This window comes from Ovis aries, chromosome 11, assembly GCF_016772045.2.
Source record: "Ovis aries strain OAR_USU_Benz2616 breed Rambouillet chromosome 11, ARS-UI_Ramb_v3.0, whole genome shotgun sequence".
Classification (NCBI taxonomy): Eukaryota; Metazoa; Chordata; class Mammalia; order Artiodactyla; family Bovidae; genus Ovis; species Ovis aries.
In genome coordinates this window covers 60,929,862-60,955,255 of record NC_056064.1, presented here as the reverse complement: position 1 = coordinate 60,955,255, position 25,394 = coordinate 60,929,862, and the positions used below count along the sequence as shown (strand labels likewise).

Sequence of the window (25,394 nt, the reverse complement as noted above, 5' to 3'; positions counted from 1 at the left end):
TGACCGGGCTAGAGGGGCCGGGGGTGGGGGAGGTCCCAGCTGACACGTGGCTCTGCAGGGTCTGTCAGAGAGGAGGGGCTGAGGGCCCAGTGCTGTCTGAGCGTCACCTTTAGCACGAGGGCGCTAGGACATGTGGCGCCCCGGGAAAAGGAGTTTACACGGGCAGGTTCCCCCTCTGTGAGCTGCGAAGACACTGCTAAAGAAGAGGAACTGAGGCCTGGTCTCTGAACCGGGGAGGCCGCAAGAGCGCCTGGGAGAGAACGCGCCATCCTAACACGCGGGTGGGCTGGTTTGGGTGGAGGCCCACCACACGCTAAACCCCGCTGGCCTCCCGGGTGTCCCGGCAGGATTAGGTGGTGCGGAGCAGACAACGGGGAAGAGGCTCCGCCCGGGCCGAGGGGAGGGCCCGTCCAGGCGCAGGGACTCAGCTCTAGGGGCGTCCAGTGCTCACAGGAGGGAACTCGTTCTCATCGTCCAGACAAATCGGTCCCGTTGCAAACTCGTGTTCGGGAATGACCTCCCCGCGGAGCGCCCCGCCGTCCTCGGAGTAACCTGCAGAAGGGAGTGAGGCGTGAGAGACGCTGGGGGAGCTGATCTCTGGCCTAGGTCGCGGGCCCGCCCACCCGGCACGGTGACCACCCAGGCCCCTCGGGCCCGCTCACCCTGCACGGTGGAGGCTGCGGACGCGCTCGGTCTGGCCACCGTTGCGGCGTAAGACTGAGGTAAGGGCGGTTTGAGGTCGTTTTCTTTATTCTCTTCGCTGGTTCCTGAGCCAAGCAAGCTGCCGGCAGCGATGGAGGGGGCAGGGAGAGACGAGCGGTCACCTCCCGCCCAGGACACCTCCCGAGGAAGAGGGGGGAGGCCGGGCCTGGCCCCGGGTTCAGGCGCAGCCCCCCGTCAGTTCCCCGGACCAGCACACCCTCCGACGGCCGGGTCAGTCGCGAACGTCCCAGCCCTGGTTCCGGAACCTGCGCCCACCTGTGCGCCCCAGGCGGGGATGCGCAGGCCAGCTCTCCAGGGGGCCCAAGCGAGGGGCGTCCTGCCCGCAGACGGCAGGAGAGGTCTCCGTTCAGTTTGGCAAACACGTCCCAGGGACTCCGGGGAAAGAGGGGCCGGCAGGGCGGCGCCGGCAGGGATAGCCCGGCATGCCTGCTGCTTAGTCAAGGGAGCCCGGTGCCCAGCGGGCCCCTGCACCCCAGCACCACCCCCGCACCCCGGGACACCCCCCGTGCACCAAGGGGCCCCGCACCCCGGTGCCCCCAGCATTCTGGCCCCCCTCTGCACCCGCCCCCCCCCGCACCCCCGTGTCCCCTCGCAACCCTCACACCCGCACCTCACACCCGAGTGCCCTCCCGCACCCCGGGGCCCCGCACCCTGACCCCGCACCCTGGCAGCCCCCGCCCCCGCCCCCCACACCCCAGCGGCCCCCCCCACCCCACACCTCGCACCCTCAGCACCAGGGGCGCCCCCTGCTCTGGGCTCAGGGGACACGACAGCGAGTCCTGAAAGCCCGGCTTTCTGACAACTGGCCTCTTCACCTGTGGGTCTTGATTAGGACACAGTCTCCTCCGTCCTGAGGGTCCAGGTTGTAGACATAAAGGTGCCCACTGGATGAGACGACCAGGAGCCGCGGCAGCTTCTGGATCCTGAGGGCAGACAAGACACGCGCTGCGGTGCCCGTGCGTGTGTGGGCTCAGACGTTTCCAGGGGCCGAGCCCCCTCCCCCACACCCAGCGCCCGGTCCCGCCCTCCACACGCCAGAGGCCCGCCGGCCGGGAGCCTGGGTTGCTGGAGCTGTCCTTGCCGGCTTGTCTTTGAATGTAATTGTATGGATGAGACAAAAGGTCGAACCTGACCCTGCACAGCAGGCCGAGTGGGGTGCTGTCTCTGCCTTTAACAGCGAAGGAAACGGTGTGGGCGTGGGGGGGGGGTAAACTGGCCCCAAGCGACAAGGGCTCAGTTCAGTTCAGTTCAATTCAGTCGCTCAGTCGTGTCCGATTCTTTACGACCCCATGAATTGCAGCATGCCAGGCTTCCCTGTCCATCACCAACTCCCGGAATTTACTCAAACTCATGTCCATCGAGTCAGTGATGCCATCCAGCCACCTCATCCTCTGTCGTCCCCTTCTCCTCCTGCCCCCAATCCCTCCCAGCATCAGGGTCTTTTCCAGTGAGTCAACTCTTCGAGTGAGGTGGCCAAAGTATTGGAGTTTCAGCTTCAGCATCTGTCCTTCCAATGAACACCCAGGACTGATCTCCTTTAGGATAGACTGGTTGGATCTCCTTGCAATCCAAGGGACTCTCGAGTCTTCTCCAGCACCACAGTTCAAAAGCATCAATTCTTCGGCGCTCAGCTTTCTTCACAGTCCAACTCTCACATCCATACATGACCACTAGAAAAACCATAGCCTTGACTACACGGACCTTTGTTGGCAAAGTAATGTCTCTGCTTTTGAATATGCTGTCTAGGTTGGTCATAACTTTCCTTCCAAGGAGTAAGCATCTTTTAATTTCATGGCTGTAATCACCATCTGCAGTGATTTTGGAGCCCCCCAAAATAAAGTCAGCTACTGTTTCCCATTTCCCCATCTATTTCCCATGAAGTGATGGGACCAGATGCCATGATCTTCGTTTTCTGAATGTTGAGCTTTAAGCCAACTTTTTCACTCTCCTCTTTTACTTTCATCAAGAGGCTTTTTAGTTTCTCTTCACTTTCTGCCAAAAGAGTGATGTTGTCTATATATCTGAGGTTATTGATGGGCTAGTTTTACAAAAATCTTTCCAATGTTCAGCTTTAACGGTCACGCTTAAAGGTCTTAGATAAGACGTCTGTCCACCCCACAGGAGTTTGGACCTGGACTTTGGAACTAGAGCTTTTTTACATAAATCCATAGAAATGGGAACCGTCTTCAAGACAGTATCACTGGAATGAGGAGTTTAAAACTTCCATGCCAGCTTGCAGCTGCCCCCGAGGAGAAGAGACCAACCAGACAGACACTGGCTGATGGGGAGGGGGGAGTTTGGATGGCAAAGTGGTGAGGTGGAGTTGAGGGGCGGGTCTGCCTTTACTTGCCCTTCCTGGTTCCCTTCTCTCGATTTCCCTTAAACACGTCTGCATGTTTGGGGCACCCCACACTCTGGGAAATGAATCAGTGAGGGTTTCTGCCTGGCGGGGGCGGGGGTGGGGTGGAGGGGCTGGACTTACGTGGCGAGGGCGCAGATGTTCCTGTGGCCGGAGAAGCCCAGACGCCCGGTGGCAAAGGCCCTGTCCTGGTTCATCATGTCGGACACCTGGGTGGGGAGGTAGTTGGATGCAGCCAGGAACATCTTCCCCACGTAGCCGGTCCAAGTGGAGGGCTCCTCGGGTCGGCTGGGGAGCAAGGCGAGCAAGGGTGAGGCCGAGACCCCCCGTGGCTGTCCAACACCCGAGGCCTCCGAACGGGAAGGGCCCGTGCCCTGCTGTGACATCCTGCCCACGACGGCTGGGGACGTGCCCTTCTGGCCGTGCCCCGAGGGCTCGTGTGTTCCGGGGAGTGGCTCCAGGTGCGTCAGCCTCTCTCCATTCAGGAGATGGAAACTGATGATCGCTCTGATTTCTGGGCTGCTGGGAGGGGGGCTGGGGAGAGGGAGAAGGAGTCGGTCCCTGGCCGCTGTAACAAGTCCAGGGCTGTTCTGGGCTCACCCAGAAAAGAACAGGCCGATCTCAGAGTCAGACCTCGAGGCCAGACTGTGTGGGCAGTGAACCCCGGGGGCCAGAGGCCTGCGAGGTGTCGCATTACTGTCCCGAGCCACCTGGGTGGGCGCCGGGATGCTCACAGGTGGGGGAGTCCACAGGGCCTGCTGCGCCCCCTGCAGCCGCCACCTGCGCCCTATCCCAGGGTCTCTGCCAGACAGGAGGGTGGGGGGCGGGGCGGCTCCGCCGTGAGCTGGAGGTGGACGCAACGCACACCTGCCTCAGCGCTGGGCAGGACAGACGCACACCCGGGGCAACCCGCTGAGGCTGAGGACCGACAAGAGGACACGGGACGGACGGGGGGGACGCGGGACAGACGGGGGCGGGACACAGGGCGGACGTGGGGGGGAGATGTGGGGAGGACGTGGGGCGGACGGTTGGGGGGAGATGTGGGGCGGATGGGTGGACGCGGGACGGATTGGGGACGCGGAACGGATTGGGCGACGCGGGATGGATTGGGGGACGTGGGACAGATGGGGGCGGGGTGGACCGGGTGGACGCGGGACGGACGGGGGCGGGATGTGGGGCAGACCGGGGGGACGCGGGACGGACAGAGGGGACACGGACAGTCGGGGAAGCGGCCCCAGCTCAGGCCCCTGGGGTTTGCTTCTCGCCGTCACCACCTGGACATCCCCTGGCCACGGGGTCTCGTCCGCAGGCGCCCAGCGCTCCCAGGCCCGTGTCCTCCCAGGGTCCTGGCTTCGCGGACAGGCCTGCGGTCCCTGGGGCTCCGCGCCGAGGGGCCGGGGTCTACAGAGGCCCTGGCTGCACCCAGGCCCCGAATCTGAGGCAGACGCAGCCCAGACGTGCGGAGAGAAGACGTGAGCGCGTCCGCGGGGACGCCCAGCCGGGGGGCCGCCGGGAGCACGGCCGGGGTGCTCCTCCCAGGGAGGCGGGGCCTTCGGGTCGGCTGCTTGGAGGACTGAAGCAGCCACACCGTGGGGCGGGCGCACGGTAGGTGCTCTCTTGTAATGGGGTCTCTGGGGCTGCAGTGAGCAGGAGGCTTTGGGGGGAGTCCCAGGCTCGGCCCTGAGGCAGGTCTGACTCAGAATCGGGGTGGGGGGCTGGTGGGAAGACAGGTCGGATGCAGAGACAGCCACGCAGTGGGAGTCAGCGCCCCGGTGGAGGAGGCAGGGAGGCCTGACGCGGCTAGAGAGGAGTCCCTGGGCCGCCACTGAGCCCAGCGCGGCCCGAGACACACAGACACTGTTTGAGGCGCCCTGACCGCTGCACGGTGGGCCGCGAGTGTGAGCTGCTCTGCGCCGTGAAGTCTTTGACATCAACACGCGCGCCCGGGCTGCCGCCCAGCACAGGCTCTCCCTGCCCAGGGTCAGCCTCGGGCCCTGGAGGCCTAGGCAGGCGCGGTGCTGGAGAGGAAGCGCTCAGGCAGACCGTGGGGATGCTGCCAACTCAGATCGAGTCCCCGCAACACAGCGTGTCGCACACCTGGTTTGTGTTTCCCGTGTGTGATGGTGATGCTCTCGCGCTCTTGCCGCCTGGTAAGAGTGCACTGGCGTGATGTCTAAAAACAGCGTCCATGCCTTTATTTAAAGCATGCCTCATCGCTAAAAGCTGCCGACCATCACCGGGGCCCTCTGCTGCTGCTGCTGCTAAGTCGCTTCAGTCGTGTCTGACTCTGTGCGACCCCATAGACGGCAGCCCACCAGGCTCCCCCGTCCCTGGGATTCTCCAGGCAAGAATACTGCAGCGGGTTGCCATTTCCTTCTCCAGTGCATGAAAGTGAAAAGTGAAATTGAAGTCGCTCAGTCGTGTCTGACTCCTAGAGACCCCATGGACTGCGGCCCACCAGGCTCTCCCGTCCATGGGATTTTCCAGGCAACAGTACCAGAGTGGGCTGCCATCGCCTGCTCTGCACCTGAGCCCTCAGCGGGTCGTGAATCCTTTTGCAATCCTCACACCAAAGGTCACTGAAGACAGACCACCGTGACAAACGGAACAATCACGCCAAAGTGTGAAATACGCTCAGGACGACCGAAAGGCGACCGAGAGACAGAAAGCAGCAGACGCCGGGGGAGGCGGCCCAGGGGCAGAGCGGCCACAGAGCTTCAGTTTTAAAAGTGCAGCAGGGGCGAGGCAGGGCCACGCTCAAGGCTCCAGCACAAGGCTGGCCTGAGCATCGCGGTACTGACAACGAGACTGGCAAACGCTTAGTTGGTTTCCCTCTGAGCCCAGCACTGCACTACAGGGAACCTGCTAGAGACTTCACACGCACACATGATCGTTGCTACGTCAGGCTCTGCAGACGAGGACACGGGCCTCCAGTGACAGCAGCTCGCCTGCCTGCGGTCTCCTGCCCAGGGGAGCGTGGCTGCGGCTCAGGAGGCGGCCCCCGAGCCCCGGGGATCACCCTGAGTCTGCTGCTGACACACTCACCACGTTGGTGGAGACAGCAAGTAACACGGGCTAGTGGCCTTAGCAGAGAAGTCAGCTCCTCTCGCCCAGCAGTCCCCAGCCTTTTGGGCACCAGGGCCTGGATTTGTGGAAGACAGTTCTTCCACGGACTAAGGGTGAGGGGGTGGTTTGGGGATGATTCAAGCCCGGGTGGCACTGATGTGGGTTGGATCCCTGGGTCGGGAAGATGCCCTGGAGGAGGGCGTGGCAACCCACTCCAGTATTCTGGCCTGGAGAGTCCCATGGACAGAGGAGCCTGGCGGGCTGCAGCCCATGGGGTCACACAGAGTTGGACACAACTGAAGCGGCTTAGCCTGCATGTACGCAAGCGCATCCCATTGACTGTGCACTTTATCTCTGGCTTAACACCGCAGCTGGCCTGACGGGAGGAGCCCGGTCCTCGGCCCGCAGGTGGGCCCCGCTCTGGTCTCCGGGTGTTTCCGGTCCTACCTGTTGGAGAGATGCTCCAGCTTGAAGATGTGCACGGTCTCCGTGTTGCTGGAGGCACAGAGGAACTGCGAGTCCATGCTGAAAGCCAGGGAGCTGATGGTCACGTACCTGCAGACACAGCCACGGGGGAGGGTGAGCCCGGGAACGAGCGAGGCGAGCGGCCTCCTGCTTGGAAGTCAGCTTCAGAAGAAAACAGACACCTAAATGCTGAAGGCTCACGTGATGGTCGGCATTGTTTAGCAATGAGACATACTTTAAAATCCAGGCCTGGACCCTGGTTTTTAGGGCTTCCCAGGTGGCCCCAGCAGTAAAGAACCCCCCTGCCAGTGCAGGAGACACAAGAGACTCGGGTTCAGGCCCCGGGTCGGGAAGATCCCCTGGAGAAGGGCATGGCAACCCACTCCAGTATTGCTGCCTGGAGAATCCCATGGACAGGGGAGCCTGGTGGCCTACAGTCCACAGGGTCGTCGAGTCGGACACGACTGAAGCGACTAAGCACACGCCGACACACACAGTGAACACAGACCTTTTCATCCCTCTCCGGAACTCATAGAGCTTCTGCCCCTCAGGAACGGAGAACACCCGGATGACAGTGCCCTGCAAGAGAGAGCAGGTGGGCGTTTCTTCCTGCAGACCTGCCCCTTTGGAGGGGAGCTTGCTGGATTGGTCTGGAGCATCTGACCCCAGAGAGGAAACAGGGAGGGCTGTCCACGTGCCGTGTAAGCTGCTCTTGGAAGGTGACTTGAACACCCTCTGTCTCCCTGTCCTCCCCACCTAAGCCCAAGGTGCTGGCTGCTCCATCCGTCTGCTGTGGCTTCCCAGAACCCCGATCTGTCTGTGAGGACGGGCATGCTGGTTCTTGGTCAGACCGCCAGGCTCTGGGCAGAGCTGCTCACGTCCTACACGCAGAGGCCCTGGGTCTGCGGAGACGATAGATGAGGCGGCACTCGCAGGGGCCGAGGGCCTCCCTCTGAAGTGAGGTCCGAGCGCTGGCGCCACGGTCCCCCCCAGCAGCTCCTTGGCGCCTGGGGCCCTCCGCACCCCTGGCAGAGGGGGGCCCCCAAGGACACGGCTGTGGGCAGCACTCACCTTCTCGGAGGCGCTGGCCAGCCTGGAGCCCGAGGAGTTGAAGGCGATGGCGGCCAGCGTGCCCTCGTGGGCAGCAATGGTGCAGACGGCCTTCTGTTGGCGACAGGGACGGCGGGTCGATGGCGGGCGCGGGGGGTGCCGTCCACCTCCCGCCCCTCCCCCTTCCTTCCGAGACGCCCGCCCCCCTTTGCTGGGCTCTCCGGGCTCCGCCGGGCTGTCTGGGTCTAGGTTCTACTCCAAGGCGGCTGCGTTTCTGTCCCTTCTCCTGCCCTCGGGGAGACGGTGACCAGCCGTGGGGCTGGTGCACCTCTGGGGCCCGGCTCCGGGGAGCTGGGCGGGCAGGGGCAGCACGGGCGCAGGCGGCGCAGGCCGCACCGCGGCCCGCAGGACACGCGGCACCCGCGTCTGTCGGCCTCGTGGCGACGTGGACGCGTGGCGGCGGGCGCAGAGCGCGTGACCGCCCCGTGCACGGTGACCGCCCCGTGCACGCCCGGGGCTGCGGCCGGGGCCGCGCGCGCGCCGCTCAGCCGGAGCTGACCCCGCGGCCGCGCGGACTTACCAGGGAGTGTCCGTCGTAGAGCACAATCTCGCCCGTGGTCAGGCTCCCGGGGTAGGCCACGTAGGAATTGGAATGGTTGATGGAGAGCGCGCACAGACCTGGCGGAGGAAGCCCCGTGAGCGGCCGGGTGCGCGGGGCCGCGCGGGGGAGCAGCCCCGGAGCGGCGGGGCCCGGCGGCGGCCGGGCCGGGGAGAGCGGCCCCCAGTCGGCTGGCTCCCCGGGCCCGGCGGGGGCCGGGCGGAGGGCAGGGACCGCGGGCCGCCGTCCGCACGCGGCAGGGCCGCAGCGCCACCTGCTGGCGAGGGGGGCGCCGCCCCGCAGCCCCGGGCGCGCCGTGACTCTTCTCCGAGGGCCGCGCGCGCTGAGCTCCCAGGCGAGACCGTGTCCACGCGCAGCTGAGGGGTCGGAAGGCAGAGTGCCCTCCCTGCTCCCCTCTGAACTGTGCCCCAGGGCCCTGACACGACGTCTGCCTCGCTTCCAACTCGGCCTCCGGGCCGTAAGCCCCCAACTGAAATAAAGGTTCCTACCGGGAAGGGATTTCCCACACGGCTCAGCCTGCAGAGCAGGAGGCCCGGGTCCAGCCCCCGGGCGGGGAAGAGCCCCTGGAGGAGGAGATGGCAACCGCTCCAGTGTTCTTCCCTGGAGGATCCCGTGGACAGAGGAGCCTGGTGGGCGGTGGGCCACAGTCCATGGGGTCACAAAGAGCGGGACTTGACTCAGCGACAATAACAGCAAAGGGGCAGGCTGCGGGGAAAGGGGGAGCCCGGGTGGCGGGGTAGGCCTGTTTAGAGATTATTTCTGCGCAAAGGTCCTGCCTTGCTGAGGGGAATGCCCCCCAGCAGGGGAAATTCCCTAGAGGGCAGTGAACACGGTGTGTCAGCCATCCGACAAAGTGAAGAAAGGGGACCTTTTGGATTTAAGACGGTTCAACGATATTTGGAAGCGTGAACACACAATCGAACCACTGAATCAAACCTAAGCCATTTTTGTTTACAAGGGGATTGTATCAGGGCAAGTGGGGGAGGATCCCAAGAGCATTTAAGTAGAGGATTTTCACAACATGAGTTTCGATGAACACAGGTGTTTGTGACAGAAGTGAATTCAGAGAATCCCCAGAGCCAAAAGCGTCACCAGAACAGGAACCTGGAGATCAGACAAGAGAGACATCTTTTTAAATAAAAAAGCTGGCTGATTCTCTGTTACAAGTGAGCCTGTTAAGTGGGTTTCTTATAAAAGCATAAGAGAAACTTTAGATTAGGCTAAAATGGACCTGACCCTAATCTGAGCAGAAGAGCAGAGGTTTTTTTTAAAAAACAAACAAAAAAAACGTCGAGAATGGGAACCAAGGTCCTGCCAGGCTTGGGCTTTGCCGGGGACTCGGCCAGCGCTGGTCCTTGTCACCTGCCCCATGGCCGTGGAAGGGACAGACTGAGGCCTGCGCCCTCTCCCGAGGCCCCCTGCAGCCTGCCTGCCTGGACAGGGCCCCCCAGCCTTAGAAGAGACCACCCACACCTTCCCAGTTTTGCTCTGAGAACTCCAATGCTCCATGTTATGTGGGGAATTTGCCATCAAAATGCAATTTCCATAACAGCTAGCCTAAGCAGGCAGAAGGTGTTCTGGCCTCAAGGAAATGGGGAGGGCAGACAGTGAGATTGGTGGCCTGTCTGGTGGATGCCCTCGCAGAGGGGCCCTTAGCAGGGAAGACGCTAAGGTTGAATGGGGGCCTGAGCAATGGACCAGAGCAAAGAGTTACGATCTTACAAATGCAGCCGGTAACTGCTGAAGGGCTCTGAGCACATGGGTTAAAAAAGAAAAAAAAAGCACTGTTAATCAACACCACGACGAGACGCCGCTTCACACCCACTAGGACGCCTCTAATCAGAAAGACAGGCGATTGGAGCCCTTGGGAACGTAACGCTGCTGGGAACGTAGCGTCGCACAGAGTGGGGCTTTGGGAAACAGCTTGGCGGTTCCTCAAGAGGTTAACATAGAATGATTATATAACCCCCAGCTTCCACTCAAGAGAAATGAAGATGTACAGCCTCATAGAAACTTACACACGGATGTTCGCAGCAACGTGATTCGTCATAGTCAAAGTGGGGAAGCAGTCCCAGTGTCTATCAACGGATGAACGGACAGACAGAACCTGGTATCTTCTTACAATAAAATAGTGTCAGACAGTGACAAGAAATGGGGCCCTGATTACACACAGCGTGGGTGAGCCCCGAAGATGCTGTGCTGAGTGCAGGAAGCCCGTTCGCAAAGACCAGATGCTGAACGGTTGCACTGAATTCCACTTACATGGAGTGTCCAGAAATAGATAAGTCTATGGAGACAGAAAGATGGTCAGGGGCGCCTAGGACAGGCCTCAGTGGGTGACGGCCACGAGTTAACAGGTTCTGGAGGGGACTGATGAAAACGCTCCAAAGCTGACTGCAGCGATGGTTACAACTCTCTGCATGTGAAAGCTACTGAACTGCATGCTTTAAATGGGTGACTGATGTGGCATGTGAATGAGACCTCAGTGAAGCTGTTGGGAAGCTGTTCTCAGAGCATCTGGCTGAGAGAGGCGGCAGCTGTGGGTTCAAGCCCTGGTCTGCTCCCCACCGTGTGACTGGGGCCATCTGTGCCCTTTCCAGGCTTGATTCCGACCCCTGAGATGAGTGAGTCAGGGGGCTGTGGGGATCCAGCCTTTTTTCTAGCTTTACTGTTCCAAGAACCCCAGTTCTCATTAACCTACTTCCTCCACTAAAAATATTCGAGGCCCATCTCCAGCAGGCATGGCTGGGAGGCCTCTGAGCAGAAAGACTTGGACAGACCCTTCAGAGTCTGTTTCCCTTTTTAACTGCGGTATAATTGACACAGAACATTACATGTTTCAGGAGTCGCACACGATGATCTGATCTTTGTATATATTACCAAATCATCACCATGATAAGTCCAGTTAACATCCTTCACCGCACACACACATTTTTTTTCTGTGATGAGAACTTTGATGGCCTACTCGCTTAGTAACTTTCAAACATGCGGTGCAGGAGTCTCAACTATCGTTTCCACATTGAAGGGAACACCCCCACGATTTATTCATTTTTTAACGGGAAGTTAGTATCTCTTGGCCCTGCTCACCAATCGCACATCCTCCTCTCCCGAGCCTCCGGCAGCCACCGACCTGCACCTGTGAGTCTGTGTCTACGAGTCTGTCTATGAGCCTGTTCGTTTTGTTTGAAGAGTCTGCGCGTAGGTGAGATCCTGTGGTATTAGTCTCCTTCTGACTGAATTCACTTAGCATGATGCCCTCGAGGTCCATCATGCCATTACACGGGCAAGGCCTCATTCTTTTTCATGGCTGGTTAGATTCCACTGTATCTGTGCCCCACACCTCTTTATCCGCTCACCCACCAGCGGACGCTGAGGTGTTCCCACGTCTCGGCTGTTGTTATTAATGCTGCTATGGACGTACACCTGCAGCTATTCTTTTGAGTTAGTGTTTCCATTTTCTGTGGATAAATAACCAGACGTGGGATTACTTAGTCATAAGGTAGCTCTAGTTTTAGTTTTTAGAGGACTCTCCATACGCTTTTTCACAGTGGCTGCAGGAATTTCACTCCCGCCAACAGTGCCAGAGGGCTCCCTTTTCTCCACACCCTCGCCAACACCTGTTATCTCGTCTTTTGGTAAGAGCCATTCTGATAGGTGTGAGGTGACCTTCAGAGTTTTGTATAAAAATGTGAGCTTCCCAGAAAGGAAGGAAGCTTGAACGTCTTCAGCTACCACGGAACTTTCTCTCACACCTCATGGAGAGGGAACGGACGCCGGATTCTGGCAAGGAGGGGCCAAGGGTGGTGGCGAGGGCAGGTGGCCCTCGGTGACCACAAGCCGACCGCCGCCTCTGGCCTGCACCTCAGCCAGCCCACCTGAACTCAGCCCAGGGGCCTGCACGCTGACCCCCCCCAGACTTCAGGAAGGTCCCTGGAAATGCTGAATGCGAGCCCCTTTGGTTGTGTGTGGTCCAGTTCTCAGAAACTGGATGTTGCTACAGGTTTAGGGATTCCTGTTCTGTCACAGGTACCCCCTGAAACCTTTGGTAGGAAGGGAAATGTGCCTTTTCTTTGATATTATTTTATAAAATAAAAGGGATAGTATAAGCAATTTGTAGAGCCTAGAAATTATAAAGGAAGAGAAAAAAAAGCACACATAATTCTACAACCCAGAGGCTTTCCACCATGCTCAATATTTGAGTATATTTTCTTTTGACCTTTTGAATATATAGATATATAATATATATATAAAGTTGGGTTTTTATGTGGTTTGGGGACTTTAGGCTTGACACACATTGCCATAGATCATGGCCAGCTATAATTCCACCAGAATGGTCTGGCTGCAAGCCTTCTGCAGCTGGAGAAGAAATGCCTGCTTTTCATTCGAGAGCCACCGGCATCCTCAGCTGGAATGAGAAGGAGGTCCTGTGATTCTAAGTCATTCTTAACTTGGTATTTACAGTTGTCGTTTTGTTTAGTTGCTAAGTCGTGTCCAACTCTTTGAGACTCCGTGGACTGTAGCCCACCAGGCTCCTCTGTCCGTGGGATTTCCCAGGCAAGAATACTGGAGTGGGTTGCCATTCCCTTCTCCAGGGGACCTTCCAGACTCAGGGCTCGAACCTGCGTCTCCTGCAATGGCAGAAGGATTCTTGACCGCTGAGCCACGAGGGAAGCCCCAGTATTTAGAGCATTATACGTCAAACTTCAAGCAAGTTAACAGTTGTTTATAAAGTGCAGCTGCCTCTGGGTTGATTAATGGGATATGCTTTCCAGTTTCTAAAAAGAGAAAGGAGAGAAGGCATCTCTGGACTCACAGGTGCTCTGTGCTCGGACCCCACCTGAGGTCTGTCTTCAAAAGAGCGCTCACTGGGGAGCACAGCCACCCTACCCAGTTACCCGCACTGCCATGGGGTGCAGACCGCTCCCCCAATATTCCCTGAAAGCCTGTGAGGCGGCCAACAGTGTCCCCACATTCGGCGGCCGGTGGATTTTTATGGAGATTTCCACCCTCAGCTGCTCAGGGCGTAGACTGCTGTGCTGCCAGGAAATTGGCTTGGACTCCGTGGGGCAGACCCTTTGGAGGAAGCGGCTGGCTGCCTCTGACACAGGAGGGGCGGGCACCACACGGAGGGACAAAAGGAAGGAAATTCACAGCCTCGGCGAGCTGGGCGGGAAGCGATGGTGGGACGCGAAATGTCCTGTACCCAAGTGCCCCAAATCAAAAGACACTCAGAGTCTGTGTGCCTGAGCCTGTTGGCCACGCGGTCCCATCTCCTTCCTGAACCCACGAAATTCATCAGATCCAGAGCCCCAGTTTCCACCTCACAGGTTTTCATGCAGAAAATCAACAAGAGGCTGGGAATAGACAAAAGAGACTCGTGGCCTCTGATCTTATGTTGCTGGTTTCTGCCGCCTCACAGGGTCTGCTGGGGGTTCCTGGTTGAGGCACAGTCTTGTCCTTGCAGGGGAGCTGACCGTCCGGAGGCTGCTGTCCGGATGAGCCTCGGGGAGCCCTGCCCATAATATCTCCACGAAGGGCTTTTCAACTGAGGTGGGAACACAGCTGGCAAGAAGCCCCGGGGCATGAGACACGGGGCCCTTGTCTCAGGCGGGGGCTCACCTGTCGGGTTTGCGGGAATATCCAAGATGGTTTTCAGAAGCTTCATGTCCTTGATGTTGTGTATATAAATGGACTCCTCCAGGCAGACCAGCAGCCTCTGAAATCACACGGACCGTCGGTTACTGGGGATGGAGAAGCACCCGGTTCTCTGAACTCACCCCTCTGTCCCGTGGGTCCTAACTTGATTCTGAGCCTAAATGCGCAGGAATTGTGGCCATCAGTTTGAAGGTTACGTTACAGACATGTGCCCACATTTCCATCACCATCCACTGGACAGAAGCGCAAAGGATTTGGGGAAATTTCATTTAGAAATTGAGATTTCTTTCTTTTCTTCTTGTACTTTGCATGTTCGGTCACTAAGTCGTGTCTGAGTCTTTGTGACCCCAAGGACTGTAGCCTGCCAGGCTCCTCTGTCCACGGGATTCTCCAGGCCAGAATACTGGAGTGGGTTGCCATGCCCTCCTCCAGGGGATCTTCCTGACCCAGGGATCGAACTCGTGTGTCCTGCACCGCAGGCAGGTTCTATCCCATCTGGGGAGGGGCTTTCAGCCTGGGGGCTCCTGCCTCCAGCAGCCTCTGCTCCCCACTCCTGCAGCCTCGGCTTCCTCCAGACCACTGCTTCTTAGGCCCCGATGAGCACCGAGCGTCCCGGGGCAAAGCCTGGAGACACTGGTTCACGGGTGTTAACACCCACCCTGGGAGTGAGGACCACAGCTCCCAGTCTGATCCGTTCATCCCGGGAACGACGCTTGGGAAGGAAGGACCTAAAATTACTCTGAGAAGCAGCAGGCTCTCCTTCTGAGAAAGCCTGATGTTCTCTTCTTCCAGTAAGACTTTCCCCGCTCACAACTTCTCAGGAGACTGCCACTCGAACCAAGCAGGAAAATAAGACTGAAACACCTCTCTCAGTTTTATCTGAGGCTCTGCGACCACAGTGCTGGATGCCCAGAGGTGGAAAAGCAGATTCTCACAGGGTCTCCAACTTGACGGCATATATTAGCGTTCCTCTGTAAAACGGACATGCCCCGACTTACCCAGCGCTTTGCCATCTTCCCGTGCTTACTACGGCTTGGCTAGCGTGTTCTATGCTCCATCACTAACCAGCGGGCTTCCCTGGTGGTTCTGATGGTAAAGAATCCACCTGCCAGTGCAGGAGACTGGGGTTCCATCCCTGGGTTGGGAAAATCTGGAGGAGGGCATGGCAACCCTCTCCAGTATTCTCGCCTGGGAAATCCCATGGACAGAGGAGCCTGGAGGGCTGCAGTCCATGGGGTCAAAAAAAGACTTGGATGTCACTTAGAGAGTCAGACAAGGCTGAGCGACTTTCACTTGTTAACCACACAGTCTCCGTGGAACCCGGGGCCGGCCTCCAGCTCAGCTCACTCCCTGTCGCCCTTGGCTCCCATCTACTTTCCTAGGTTCTAGAAGAAAAGCTCCTTTTATCCTAAACAACTAGGAAACGATTTATAGAGCCTGCTCTCAGAAGCATCGATCCAGTCACTCCCCGTCTACACAACGAGGGTCGCTCGAAACAGAGGGTCAAAGAAGCGTGGATGTTTGCAAACCCAGATGCGTCGGGGTTGCTGTCTTTACTCCGCAGAACACGCTTCCTCTGTTAGGGGATCAAGAGCCACTAAAAATGAAGAATCACAATTACACAGTTTTCTTCCTTTTTACCCAGATTTAGAGGAAGATGGGGGTTTTCTTTCCTCTTAACTCCCTGTACAAACCTTGGGCTTTCCCCCCATTTTTCAGAAAGGAGCTGCACTGCCTGAGGACCCAATGAAACAGACGAGCTGCCCCCTTCCTCCGGGGGGCGGGGCGGGACCCCGGCCTGGCAGGAACAGGCTGAGGCTGCCCCCCTAAACCAAAAGTGAACGTTGTTCTCAAATTTATCAGTCTTTTATTGATTTTGGCTCTTGTTAGAAAAACTCTTCTCTATACACAGGTTAAAGAGGAATTTTATTTATGCTTTCCTTTTTAAAAAAATCTTAAAAAATTTTTTTTTAAATTTTGTAACCAGTGGACTTCCCTGGTGGCTCAGTGATAAAGAATCTGCCTGCAATGCAGATGACCCAGGTTCAATCCCTGGGTCAGGAAGATCCCCTGGAGAAGGGAATGGCAACCCACTCCAGTGTCCTTGCCTGGAGAATCCCACGGACAGAGGAGCCTGGAGGGCTACAGTCCGTGGGGTCACAGAGAGTCAGCCATGACTGAGCAACTAATGCTCACTTATAGTCGGTTAACAAACAATGCTGTGATAGCATCAGGTGGACAGCAAAGGGACTCAGCCACATACACGTCCTTTGCCCCCCAGACTCCCCTCCCGTCCAGGCTGCCACGTGACACTGAGCAGAAGCCTCTGTGCTGGAGAGCAGGACCGCGTTTGCTATCCGTTTTAAATAGAGCGGTGTCTATAGGTCTATTCCGAGCTCCCTAACTATCCTCTCCCCAACCCTTCCCCCCACCTCTGCGGCAACCGTAAGCTCGTTCTCTAAGTCTGCGAGTCTGTTTCTGCCAAATCAGAACATTTTTAAGAAAAGCAAACCCTGAAGACTTCTCAGATTTGTTTCAGATCATCGCTCAGCGGAAGGAACATTAAGGGAGCGAGCCCTGCTTGGCCTGAGGTCCGCTTGGCTTGGCCTCGACAGCGAGAAGTTCTAGGGCGGGGGTGTTCTTTAGGAGGTGGGGGAGGGGAGCTCGGAAGTTAATGAGTGTTTTATTAAGGAGAGGCTGGCAGCAAAGTTTAACAGCCTCATTTGCTGATGAAAGTATTGGAGAGTGAGCAAGTGAGACCTTATACAAATAAGCATCGTGGATACTATTTGAGGGTTCTGATCTTGAAAGGACATTTGCCTGAACAGTCTTAAGATTTATACCCTGGCTATCAGCATATGCCAAGATAAAATGCTCTGCGAAGAAATTTAATGTGCAACCAGTAGATATCAGAGACAGCACCGGAGCCAAAAATTGTGCTTAAAAGCCTTCAAGTAAAAAAAACAACAACAACTTTCAAACTGCCTTTCTCTCCCTTGCCAGGAACCCGGGTTTATCTTTTTTATCTCCTGCTACTCCTCACTTAAAACCCTCATATTCTATTTCTCAGGCCATTTTCTGCCACCCTGGCCTTCAGGGGATAGTCAGTCAGAGCAGTGGATCAGCCCAAAGAAACCATCACTTCCTTCTCACAAACCTAAGACAGCACTTTGTCTCATTTCTTAAAAGAAAAAAAAATTAAGCACTTAATAGTTGAGGTACAAAGGGGAAAGCGATGTCCTTGGTGAGGGCAATGGCCTCCAGCATCCTGGGACCATGGAAGTGAATAGACGGGTCGGCTTCATCACAAAACACCTGATTTATTTGTTTTCGTGTTTAATGGGCTTCCCCGGTGGCTCAGTGGGAAAGAATCCACCTGCCAATATAGGAAACCCGGGAGACGTGGGTTCAGTCCCTGGGTGGGGACGATCTGGAGGAGGAAATGGCAACCCACTGTGGTACTCTTGCCTGGAAAATTTCACGGAGAGAGGAGCCCGGCGGGCTGCAATCCATGGGGTCGCAGAGTCAGACATGATATTCAGCTAACAGACAGGTCTGCCTAGTCATCTAAAGAACTGGTTTGTTTGTTTACGTATCTGTTAGGCAGCTGGGAGACAGACACTCACTGAGCATCTCCCTACCGAGCACTGTCTTTTTTGCCAGGTCTTACGACAGTTAGCAGAATGGGGACAGGCGCTGCCCTCATAGGATTTACTTATTTATTTTTATTTTTTTGGGGGGGGGTGTTTCCTGCAGCATGTCAGATCCTTGTTCCCCTGCCAGGTATTGAACCCGTGCCCCTGGCGTTGGAACTGTAGAGTCTTAATCACTGGATCACCAGGGAAGTCCCCTTTATAAGATATAAAATCTAATAATTCAAGGGAAACTTGACTAGTACCTCAAATGCTTATTTAACAGGAACTTGTAATTTGTAAAAGAATGTGCATTACACATTTGAGATAGTACTAAGGCTTTGTCCAGCAAAGACAGTGGGAGTGTTGGTGGTTCAGTCGTGTCCGACTCTCTGCAACCCCACGGACTACAGCCCCCCAGGCTCCTCTGTCCATGGGATTCTCCAGGCGAAAACACTGGAGTGGGTTGCCATCCCCTCCTCCAGGGGATCTTCCTGACTCAGGGATTGGACCCAGGTCTCCTGGATTGCAGGCAAATTCTTTACCGTCTGAGCCACCAGGAAAGCCCCTAACAAAGAAAACACCGCCAGAAACATCTTCAAGGCGCCCTCCTGCCCTGGACTCGATTCCTGGCCCTCAGGAAAGGCCTTGCTCACGGCAAGGCTTCAGCACTCATCTGGAAGGGCCACACTTTCTCTGAAAGAACTTACTCTGGGAGGCATGGCCGCCAGCCTGTGAGGACTGCTCCCATCTGGGCCCCAAAGCGGACAGGTGTCCCTCTGGTTTAAGGCCCCTGCAGGGGCTCACGAGATGGTTTCTGAGCCCAGCCTGTTCCCCTGGGGGGGGACAGCGTTCACCCGGCCCGGCCAACGTTCAAGAAAGTGCAGCAGGCGGGAGGGCTGGGGAGGTCCGGCCACCGGGAGGAGCTCGTAGAGCAGACTCAGCCCGCGGCTGGGACTTAAACCCGGCAGAGCAGGTGCCTGCGGTCACGGTCATGCTCAAGCGCCTCCTCGGTTTTGGCGACCCGAGGGATGCCCGCCGCGCCCCCGGAGCCCCCGCCCACCTGCCGGTTCAGCCTGATGGACAGGATGTTGCCCGAGTAGCTGTAGTTGCAGATCTCTGTGCCCTTCTTGAAGTGGTACACGTTCATCTGGCGCGGCTTCGTGTGGCTCACCACCACCACCAGGCTGCTGGAGAAGAGGCGCTCCACGATGTACACGTCGGGGGTGTCATCTGCAGGGCGGGGGGCGCAGACGTCAGCCCGCTGTCCACGGAGGGGGCGAGGGGAGGGCGGGGGGGGCGGGGGGAGGGGGGGGGGGGGGGCGAGGGGAGGGCGGGGGGCGCAGACGTCAAGCCCTGATGGGGGGTGGGGGGGGGGGCAGCGGCTGGGGGAAGGCCGGGGAAGCAGACGACAGCCCGCTGTCCATGAGGAGGCAGAAGGGGGAGCAGTGCAGACTTCAGGCCCTGCCCCAGGGTGGGGTGGGTAGGGGTGCTGGGGGAGGGCTAGGGGCGCAGACGTCAGGCCCCTGTTTGGGGGGCGGGGGACACAGACGTCAGGCCCTGACGGGGGTGGGGGGAGGCAGGGGTAGAGGTGGGGGGGCAGGGGTAGAGGTGGGGGGGCAGGGGTAGAGGTGGGGGGGGCAGGGGTAGAGGTGGGGGGCGCAGAGGTTGGCGCCCTGCCCTGGGCGCCCTCCTGCCCACTGCTGGCCTCCTCGGGGCTCGCCTTCCTCAGCACCCACTTGCAATGGCTTCCTTCTCTTGCACCCACAGTGAAGCTCTAACCACTTCCCGAGTCCCCACACCCTTCAGGTGGTGGACAGGCAAGTGTTGTCCACCTGTGATCTGAGCACAAAGCTGCTCTCCCAGCCCCCCTGAGGCCGCAGCGCTGGAGCTCCCTCCTCTCCACCCCTCCCTGCCCGGGGCCCTGCTGGCTCTGTAGAGCACATCTGGGAGGTTTGTCGTTGGTGGTTCTGACTCTTTGCGACCCAGTGGACTGTAGCCTGCCAGGCTCCTCTGTCTGTGGGATTCTCCAGGCAAGAATCCTGGAGCGGGTTTCCATTCCCTTCTCCAGAGGATCTTCCCCACCCAGGGGTCGAACCTGTGTCTCCAGCATTGGCAGGTGGGTTCTTTACCATTGCCACCAGGGAGGCCCCATCTGAGAGGGTTAGACCTTCTCAGTCTGTTCTCTCTTCTTTAGAAACTGTTTTAAATTTGGGTTTTATTTGGCTGCAGGAGGTCTTAGCCTGGGCTTGTGGGAATCTTAGTTCCCTGACCCGAATCCTCTGCATTAGAAGGTGGATTCTTAACCACTGGACCGTCAGGGAAGTCCCTCTTTTTTAAACAACAGGTACATTTGGCGTATTTATTTATTTTTTGGCCGTGGGGCCTGTGGGATCTTAGCTCCCCCACCAGGGATTGAACCCGAAGCTCCTGCATTGTGACTGGGTGTCCTAACCACTGAGTCACCGGGGAATTCCCTCACTCTACTCTTTCTCCTTGAGCGGTTTCCAAGGAGTGACAGCTCTGTTGGAAGTCTTTGCTTCCAGAATTCTTCGGGTCCCCGTTGCTAAGAGCTACAGGTACCTTAACAACGGGGGCAGGAGCACAGTGAGCTCTGCGCCCACTCCCCAGCGTGCTGTGGCCCGACTCTCTCTGAGTCCCTTTCTTGTTGAAAATAACTTGGATGTCTGTGTTGCGACCAGCACAGTCCTGGACCCAGGAGCGAGGCAAACCACTAACAGGAAGCCTCCTGAGCACCGTGGGGGGCCTCTGTGTCTTCCTGGGAACACTCTTTGCACACAGGCCTCTCCTGGGCTCCATCAAGCCCCACGGGGACAACGCAGGGCAGATACAGAGCATGGTCTTCCCCACAAGTTATAATAATGACAATAACATCTTACGAATAAACTAGGAGCCCAAGACATCATGTGCCAAGCCGCTTCCTTTCCAGGAAATCCAGAGTGATGGATTTCATCACTATGATGCTGGCAAAAATGGTGACTTTCCCAGAGACAACAAGAGAGTCACATTTCTAAGCTGGACTTGTTTTTAATATTCGCTGGAAGTACCTCAATGTTTTTGATATGTACTCTGTGATTGGGGCAGTATTGCTTTATTAAAACCAAGAAGTGACTTCCAGGACTGAATTAATGTGACCAGTATTCTATAGTGCCAACGAGAGGGCAGAAAACAACAAAAACCTTCAGTCATCTTTTGCTTTGACAGTTGTAAGAACTGATGACTATGCATGTAAGTATACAAAAAAGTGTCGACAACACAGTGTCAAAGGCTTTCTTAATGTAAAAAGAAAAATGTTGCCTAAGCTAAAGAGTGGGACACGACTAAGCGACTGAACTGAACTGAAGCTGTAGTCAAATCTCACTGGTGCTTTATGGTGGTTTTTTTCCTAAGCAAGTGGAAGCAGTGATTTATGTTTAAACCTGAAAAAATGCTGACTCTGTAGGTGTGACAGCTCGTGGGGCTGGAGGGGAACAGAGAGCTCAGGAGCCTGGCTGGGAGTCCCGCACGAGGACGTTATGCTCCGAGAGCCACACACACACTTACTGCTTCCGTGGACATGGTCCAGCTGCTCCACGGAGCTCAGGGAGAACAGCTTGTAACCGGCCTTGGTTCCGATGGCGAGGGACCTGTGAAGACACGGATGGCCCAGGAGTGACCGCGGTGCCGGGTCCAACGGCTATGCCCGCGACAGACACAGCCGTCCCTCGGGGCCCCCAGGGGGATAGGGACACAGCCTTGTGCGCGTGTGGTGTGTGCATGTGTGTGTGTGCTTGTGGCTCAGCTGGTAAAGAGTCTGCCTGTGATGCAGGAGACCTGGGTTTGATCTCTGCGTTGCGAAGATCCCCTGGGAAAGGGAAAGGCTGCCCACTCCAGTGTTCTGGAGAATTCCATGGACTAGCCCATGGGGTCACAGAGAGTCGGACATGACTGAGTGACTTTCACTTACTTACTTAGTCGCTAAGTCGCCTCCGACTCCTTATGACCCCATGGACTGAGGCTCGCCAGGCTCCTCTGTCCATGGGATTCTCCAGGCAAGAACAGTGGAGTGGGCTGCCATGCCTTCCCAAGGGATCTTCCCGACCCAGGGATCAAACCCAGGTCTCCCGCATTGCAGGTGGATTCTTCAGTGCTGAGCCAGTCCTACCTGGACCTAAAAATGAGCCCAACTCTCTCATTTAAAATAACTATATGAAAAGTCAAGCTTCGCTCTTCACAGGGGGGCACAGACTAAAATAAGCCGCTCACTGCTACAGGCCTGGATGCCCGAGGCTCTGGTTTCACTAGCCTGAGAAAGAGAAGGTCATATGATTTTCATGGGAAGTTTTTTTTTTTCCCTTCCTAAACATTTGTTCTTCCCTGGGATGACAGTAGACTGTTAGGCGGCAAGGTGGCCCCTTCTGCTGAGGGGCTAGCCTAGGGGAGGAGGGAGGTCAGAGGTTCGCCTCAGGCAGCAGTGGGCTCAGAGCTGGAGCTTGGCTCCCAGAACCGCTGCGCCTTATGGCCACAAGCAGCACCTGGAAGCGCTGGCCAGCAGCACCTTAAACCTTCAAAACATACCTACTCTGTAGCCAGCGCTGTTTTTAAAGCTTCTTCCTATAAAGACTTTTTAGGGAATGGCAACCTACCCCAGTTATTCTTGCCTGGAGAGTTCCGTGGACAGAGGAGCCTGGCAGGCTACAGTCCATGGGGTCACAAAGAGTCTGATGTGACTCAGTGACTACACTTTCACTTTCTTCCATGTGTGCATTTAGTTGCAAACTGAGGTTTCTGAAGTTTTCAAGTAAGGGGAGGAAAGTTGTAATTAAAGAGTCTTAAAATAGCAATCAAAAGATCTGGCAACTTAAAATCATTTTCAAACATATGCTCTGCTCCAGAAGAATTTTAAACATGGGAAATGGCGCTGGGATCACTATTGTGCTTTTTTTTAAATTTATTTAGCCGCACCAGGTCTTGGTGGCTTGGCGGATCTTTAGTTGCAGCGTGTGGGATCTAGGTCCCTGACCAGGGATTGAACTGAGCCCCCTGCATTGCAAGCACTGAGTCTTAGCTGCTGGACCACCAGGCAAATCCCCCTACTGTATTTTAAATGGTTAATCAATGGTCACAGAAAACTCTGACTCAAGGAATTCAGATTAAAACTTTATTTTATTCATAAGAACTTTTTGCAGGGAAAAAAATATATTTTTCTCATCACTTCTCATGAAAATGGGATGTGGGACAAATACATATCACAAATGAAATGAGATAAAATATACCCAAATTGTCTAGCACAGGGCCAAGCATGAAGTATGAGTGAAGCAGACTAGTAAAGCTTAATTGTCATTACTCCCTTATCTTGACATACTGGACCCCAAATTCGGCCTATACTTACAGCTTACACTCCTAAATGTATTCGGTAAGGGGTGTGACTTATTTTAAAATCCAATGTCATACCCTCTAAGGCTCAAAGCAACTGACTGTGACAAAAAGTTTTATTTATAGGTGAGACAGAGCTGTCCAGCAGAGCCTTCATCCAAGAAAACAGAACTGACCGTAGAGACGAAGGAAATTAACTTCCCGAGCACCCTAGGGTTTTGAAAATAACATGCTTTTCCAACTGCTATAGAAAGCTGGGACTCACCTAGAGTAAAAATTAACACCCTTAAAAACAGCTAATAAAGAGTGCTGCAAAGCAGAATTGAGAACACTTCCTGCTAAGAAGCAAAATAACTCTCCTCCTTAACCCGCTCTCCTCCTGAAGCTCAGTTCAATTGGGAAGGCAAACACCCAGGCGTTTCAACAGCCACCCTCTCTTGCAAAATGTTTCTTACAAAACATCAGAATGGTATCTAGACTATCATTTTTGTAAACTGTTGGTCTCAAACCATGAGGAAACAATTCAGTGAGTCATAAGTGGCTTAAAAGAAAAAAAAAAAAGAAAAGAAATACAAATTCCAGAAGGTAGCGCACATAGGAAGGGTAAATAGCTGTGAATTGCTTTTCAGTGATATTATATATATAATATTGGAGAAGGAAATGGCAACCCACTCCAGTATTCTTGCCTGGGCAATCCCATGGACAGAGGAGCCTGGTGGGTCCATGGGGTCAAAAAGGGTCAGGGGACACCACTGAGCGACTAAAAAACAATGTATATTATAAATATATCTGTGCGTGCATATAGATAGATAGATACATATTGGGTAATGTTGTAACCTGTATTTCTTATTGTGGGCTGTGGTCAAGGAAAGCTTGAAAGTCACTCATGGAACCAAATTGTCTGGCCACCAGCTTACATGATTACACATACAGTTTTTTTTGAACAAAGGCATATTGTTTGGCATGGGGTGTTTTTAAAGAGAAGACAAAGGGCATGGAAGGCCAGGGTTGCTTATGGCACATGACGGCCTTAATGACACCGCTGAATGTTCAGTATTAGCACAGTCCGGGCACAGATGGCCAGCACACCTGCCTGAAGGCGAGCCCACGAAGGAGCCCCACAGAAACTGGTACAGCAGGAAATGGGGGACTAGGACCGGCCATCGCTGCCTGATGCTGTGTGGCACATTCCAAAGAGGTTAATCCATATGGTCCCCAGGACGTCTAACAATCCCACGAAAGGAGGAAAGGGAGCAGCCTTCTGCTTCTAAGGGACTGGCTCCTCCAGACGTCTCAAACACAGTCCAGCAACCCCTGGCTCACTGGCCAAAGTCCGAATGTGAACATCAAGGCGAGACACTCAAAATCCACTCAAGAAGCAAGAGGGCAGCCTGGGCCGGGGACAGGGTTCCTGGACTCCCAGGAGGAGTTCCGTCTGGCCGAGTGGGCTTCCTGAAGACGCGCTGGGGGCAATGGGAAGGTTCCTGACAACCCGGCCGGCAGGCAGGCGCCCAGGCTGGGCTGGGCTGGGATCAGGCTGGACTGGCTTCGGGGATAGGTTGCCTCCTGGTCGTTGGCCCTGCCCAGATGCCACGTTGAGATGCTCAAGGACAAATGGGAAAGTTTTTCCTGAACTCCCATCTTCCTGGGCCCTAGCTATCTGTCTCGCCCGGGGTCAACTTGCAACTTCCCTGTCCGCTCCCCTCTCCTTTGTCTTTACCACCAACCCCTCCTGCCCAGACCCTCGCTTTGGTCACTCCCCGGCTCCCCAGCTTCCCCAGCCTCCTTCTGCCCGCTCCCTGGGCTCTGTCCCCCCCTTCTCCCGGCCGGCCCCTCCTGGCTCCCTGCCGGCAGGGGGACGGGGGCGCTCAGCCCCGAGCCGGAGGAGGGGCGGCCGGAGGACCCGCACCGGCCCAGGCCGCGCCGGCCGTCACGCCCAGGCCCCCGGGGCGCAGGCCTGCGCCCGCTGTCCAAGTCGCCGACTGCACGACAACCCTGATCGCGACTTTTCTCCCCCAGCTCCCGGCGGGGCAGGAGGCCCGGCTTACGTGCAGTCCTGGTTGAAGGAGAAGCAGCTGAGCGCCGCTTCCGTCCCGCCCGGGGCGCCTTCCGCGCCCTCGGCCTCCATCGGGGGCTCGACCCGGGAAGCCGCGGCTCCGATCGGGCGACAGCCACCTCAGCAGCCCGCTGGCGCCGGCCCCGCGGGCCGGTCTCCGGCCCGGCCCCGCCCCTCCCCGCCAGGCCCCGCCCCGCCAGGCCTCGGCCGGGCCGCCTCATCCCGGCCCGGGCCTGCCAGGCCACGCCCCTTCCCCGCCCACCCGGGCGACCCTACCCCAGCCCGGGCCCACCCAGGCCCCGCCCCGGGCCCGCCAGGCCCCGCCTCCGCCCCGCCAGGCCCCGCCCCGCCAGGCCTCGGCCGGGCCGCCTCATCCCCGCCCGGGCCAGCCAG

General features: G+C 56.8%; 1 protein-coding gene across 3 annotated transcripts in view; it reads right to left on the bottom strand.

Annotated features, from left to right (window-relative positions):
• WIPI1 (WD repeat domain, phosphoinositide interacting 1) overlaps nucleotides 1–25,160 on the bottom strand; it is a 28,098-nt gene extending 2,938 nt beyond the window's left edge. The window contains exons 1-13 of one of the 3 annotated variants that reach the window (XM_060395885.1): nucleotides 24,994–25,160; nucleotides 21,134–21,216; nucleotides 18,633–18,802; nucleotides 13,902–13,998; nucleotides 8,244–8,341; nucleotides 7,685–7,777; nucleotides 7,122–7,192; nucleotides 6,596–6,703; nucleotides 3,206–3,370; nucleotides 1,539–1,646; nucleotides 979–1,152; nucleotides 663–781; nucleotides 452–552 (exon numbers count right to left, since the gene is read on the bottom strand). In XM_060395885.1, the coding sequence (XP_060251868.1) occupies nucleotides 452–552; nucleotides 663–781; nucleotides 979–1,152; nucleotides 1,539–1,646; nucleotides 3,206–3,370; nucleotides 6,596–6,703; nucleotides 7,122–7,192; nucleotides 7,685–7,777; nucleotides 8,244–8,341; nucleotides 13,902–13,998; nucleotides 18,633–18,802; nucleotides 21,134–21,216; nucleotides 24,994–25,073 (1,467 nt within the window). In that variant the 5' untranslated portion in view covers nucleotides 25,074–25,160. Of the gene's footprint in view, nucleotides 1–451; nucleotides 553–662; nucleotides 782–978; nucleotides 1,153–1,538; nucleotides 1,647–3,205; nucleotides 3,617–6,595; nucleotides 6,704–7,121; nucleotides 7,193–7,684; nucleotides 7,778–8,243; nucleotides 8,342–13,901; nucleotides 13,999–18,632; nucleotides 18,803–21,133; nucleotides 21,217–24,993 lie in introns of all 3 variants that reach the window. The other 2 variants (XM_042256504.2, XM_027973994.3) reach the window with 2 other exon arrangements.
• Nucleotides 25,161–25,394: the final 234 nt, after the last annotated feature.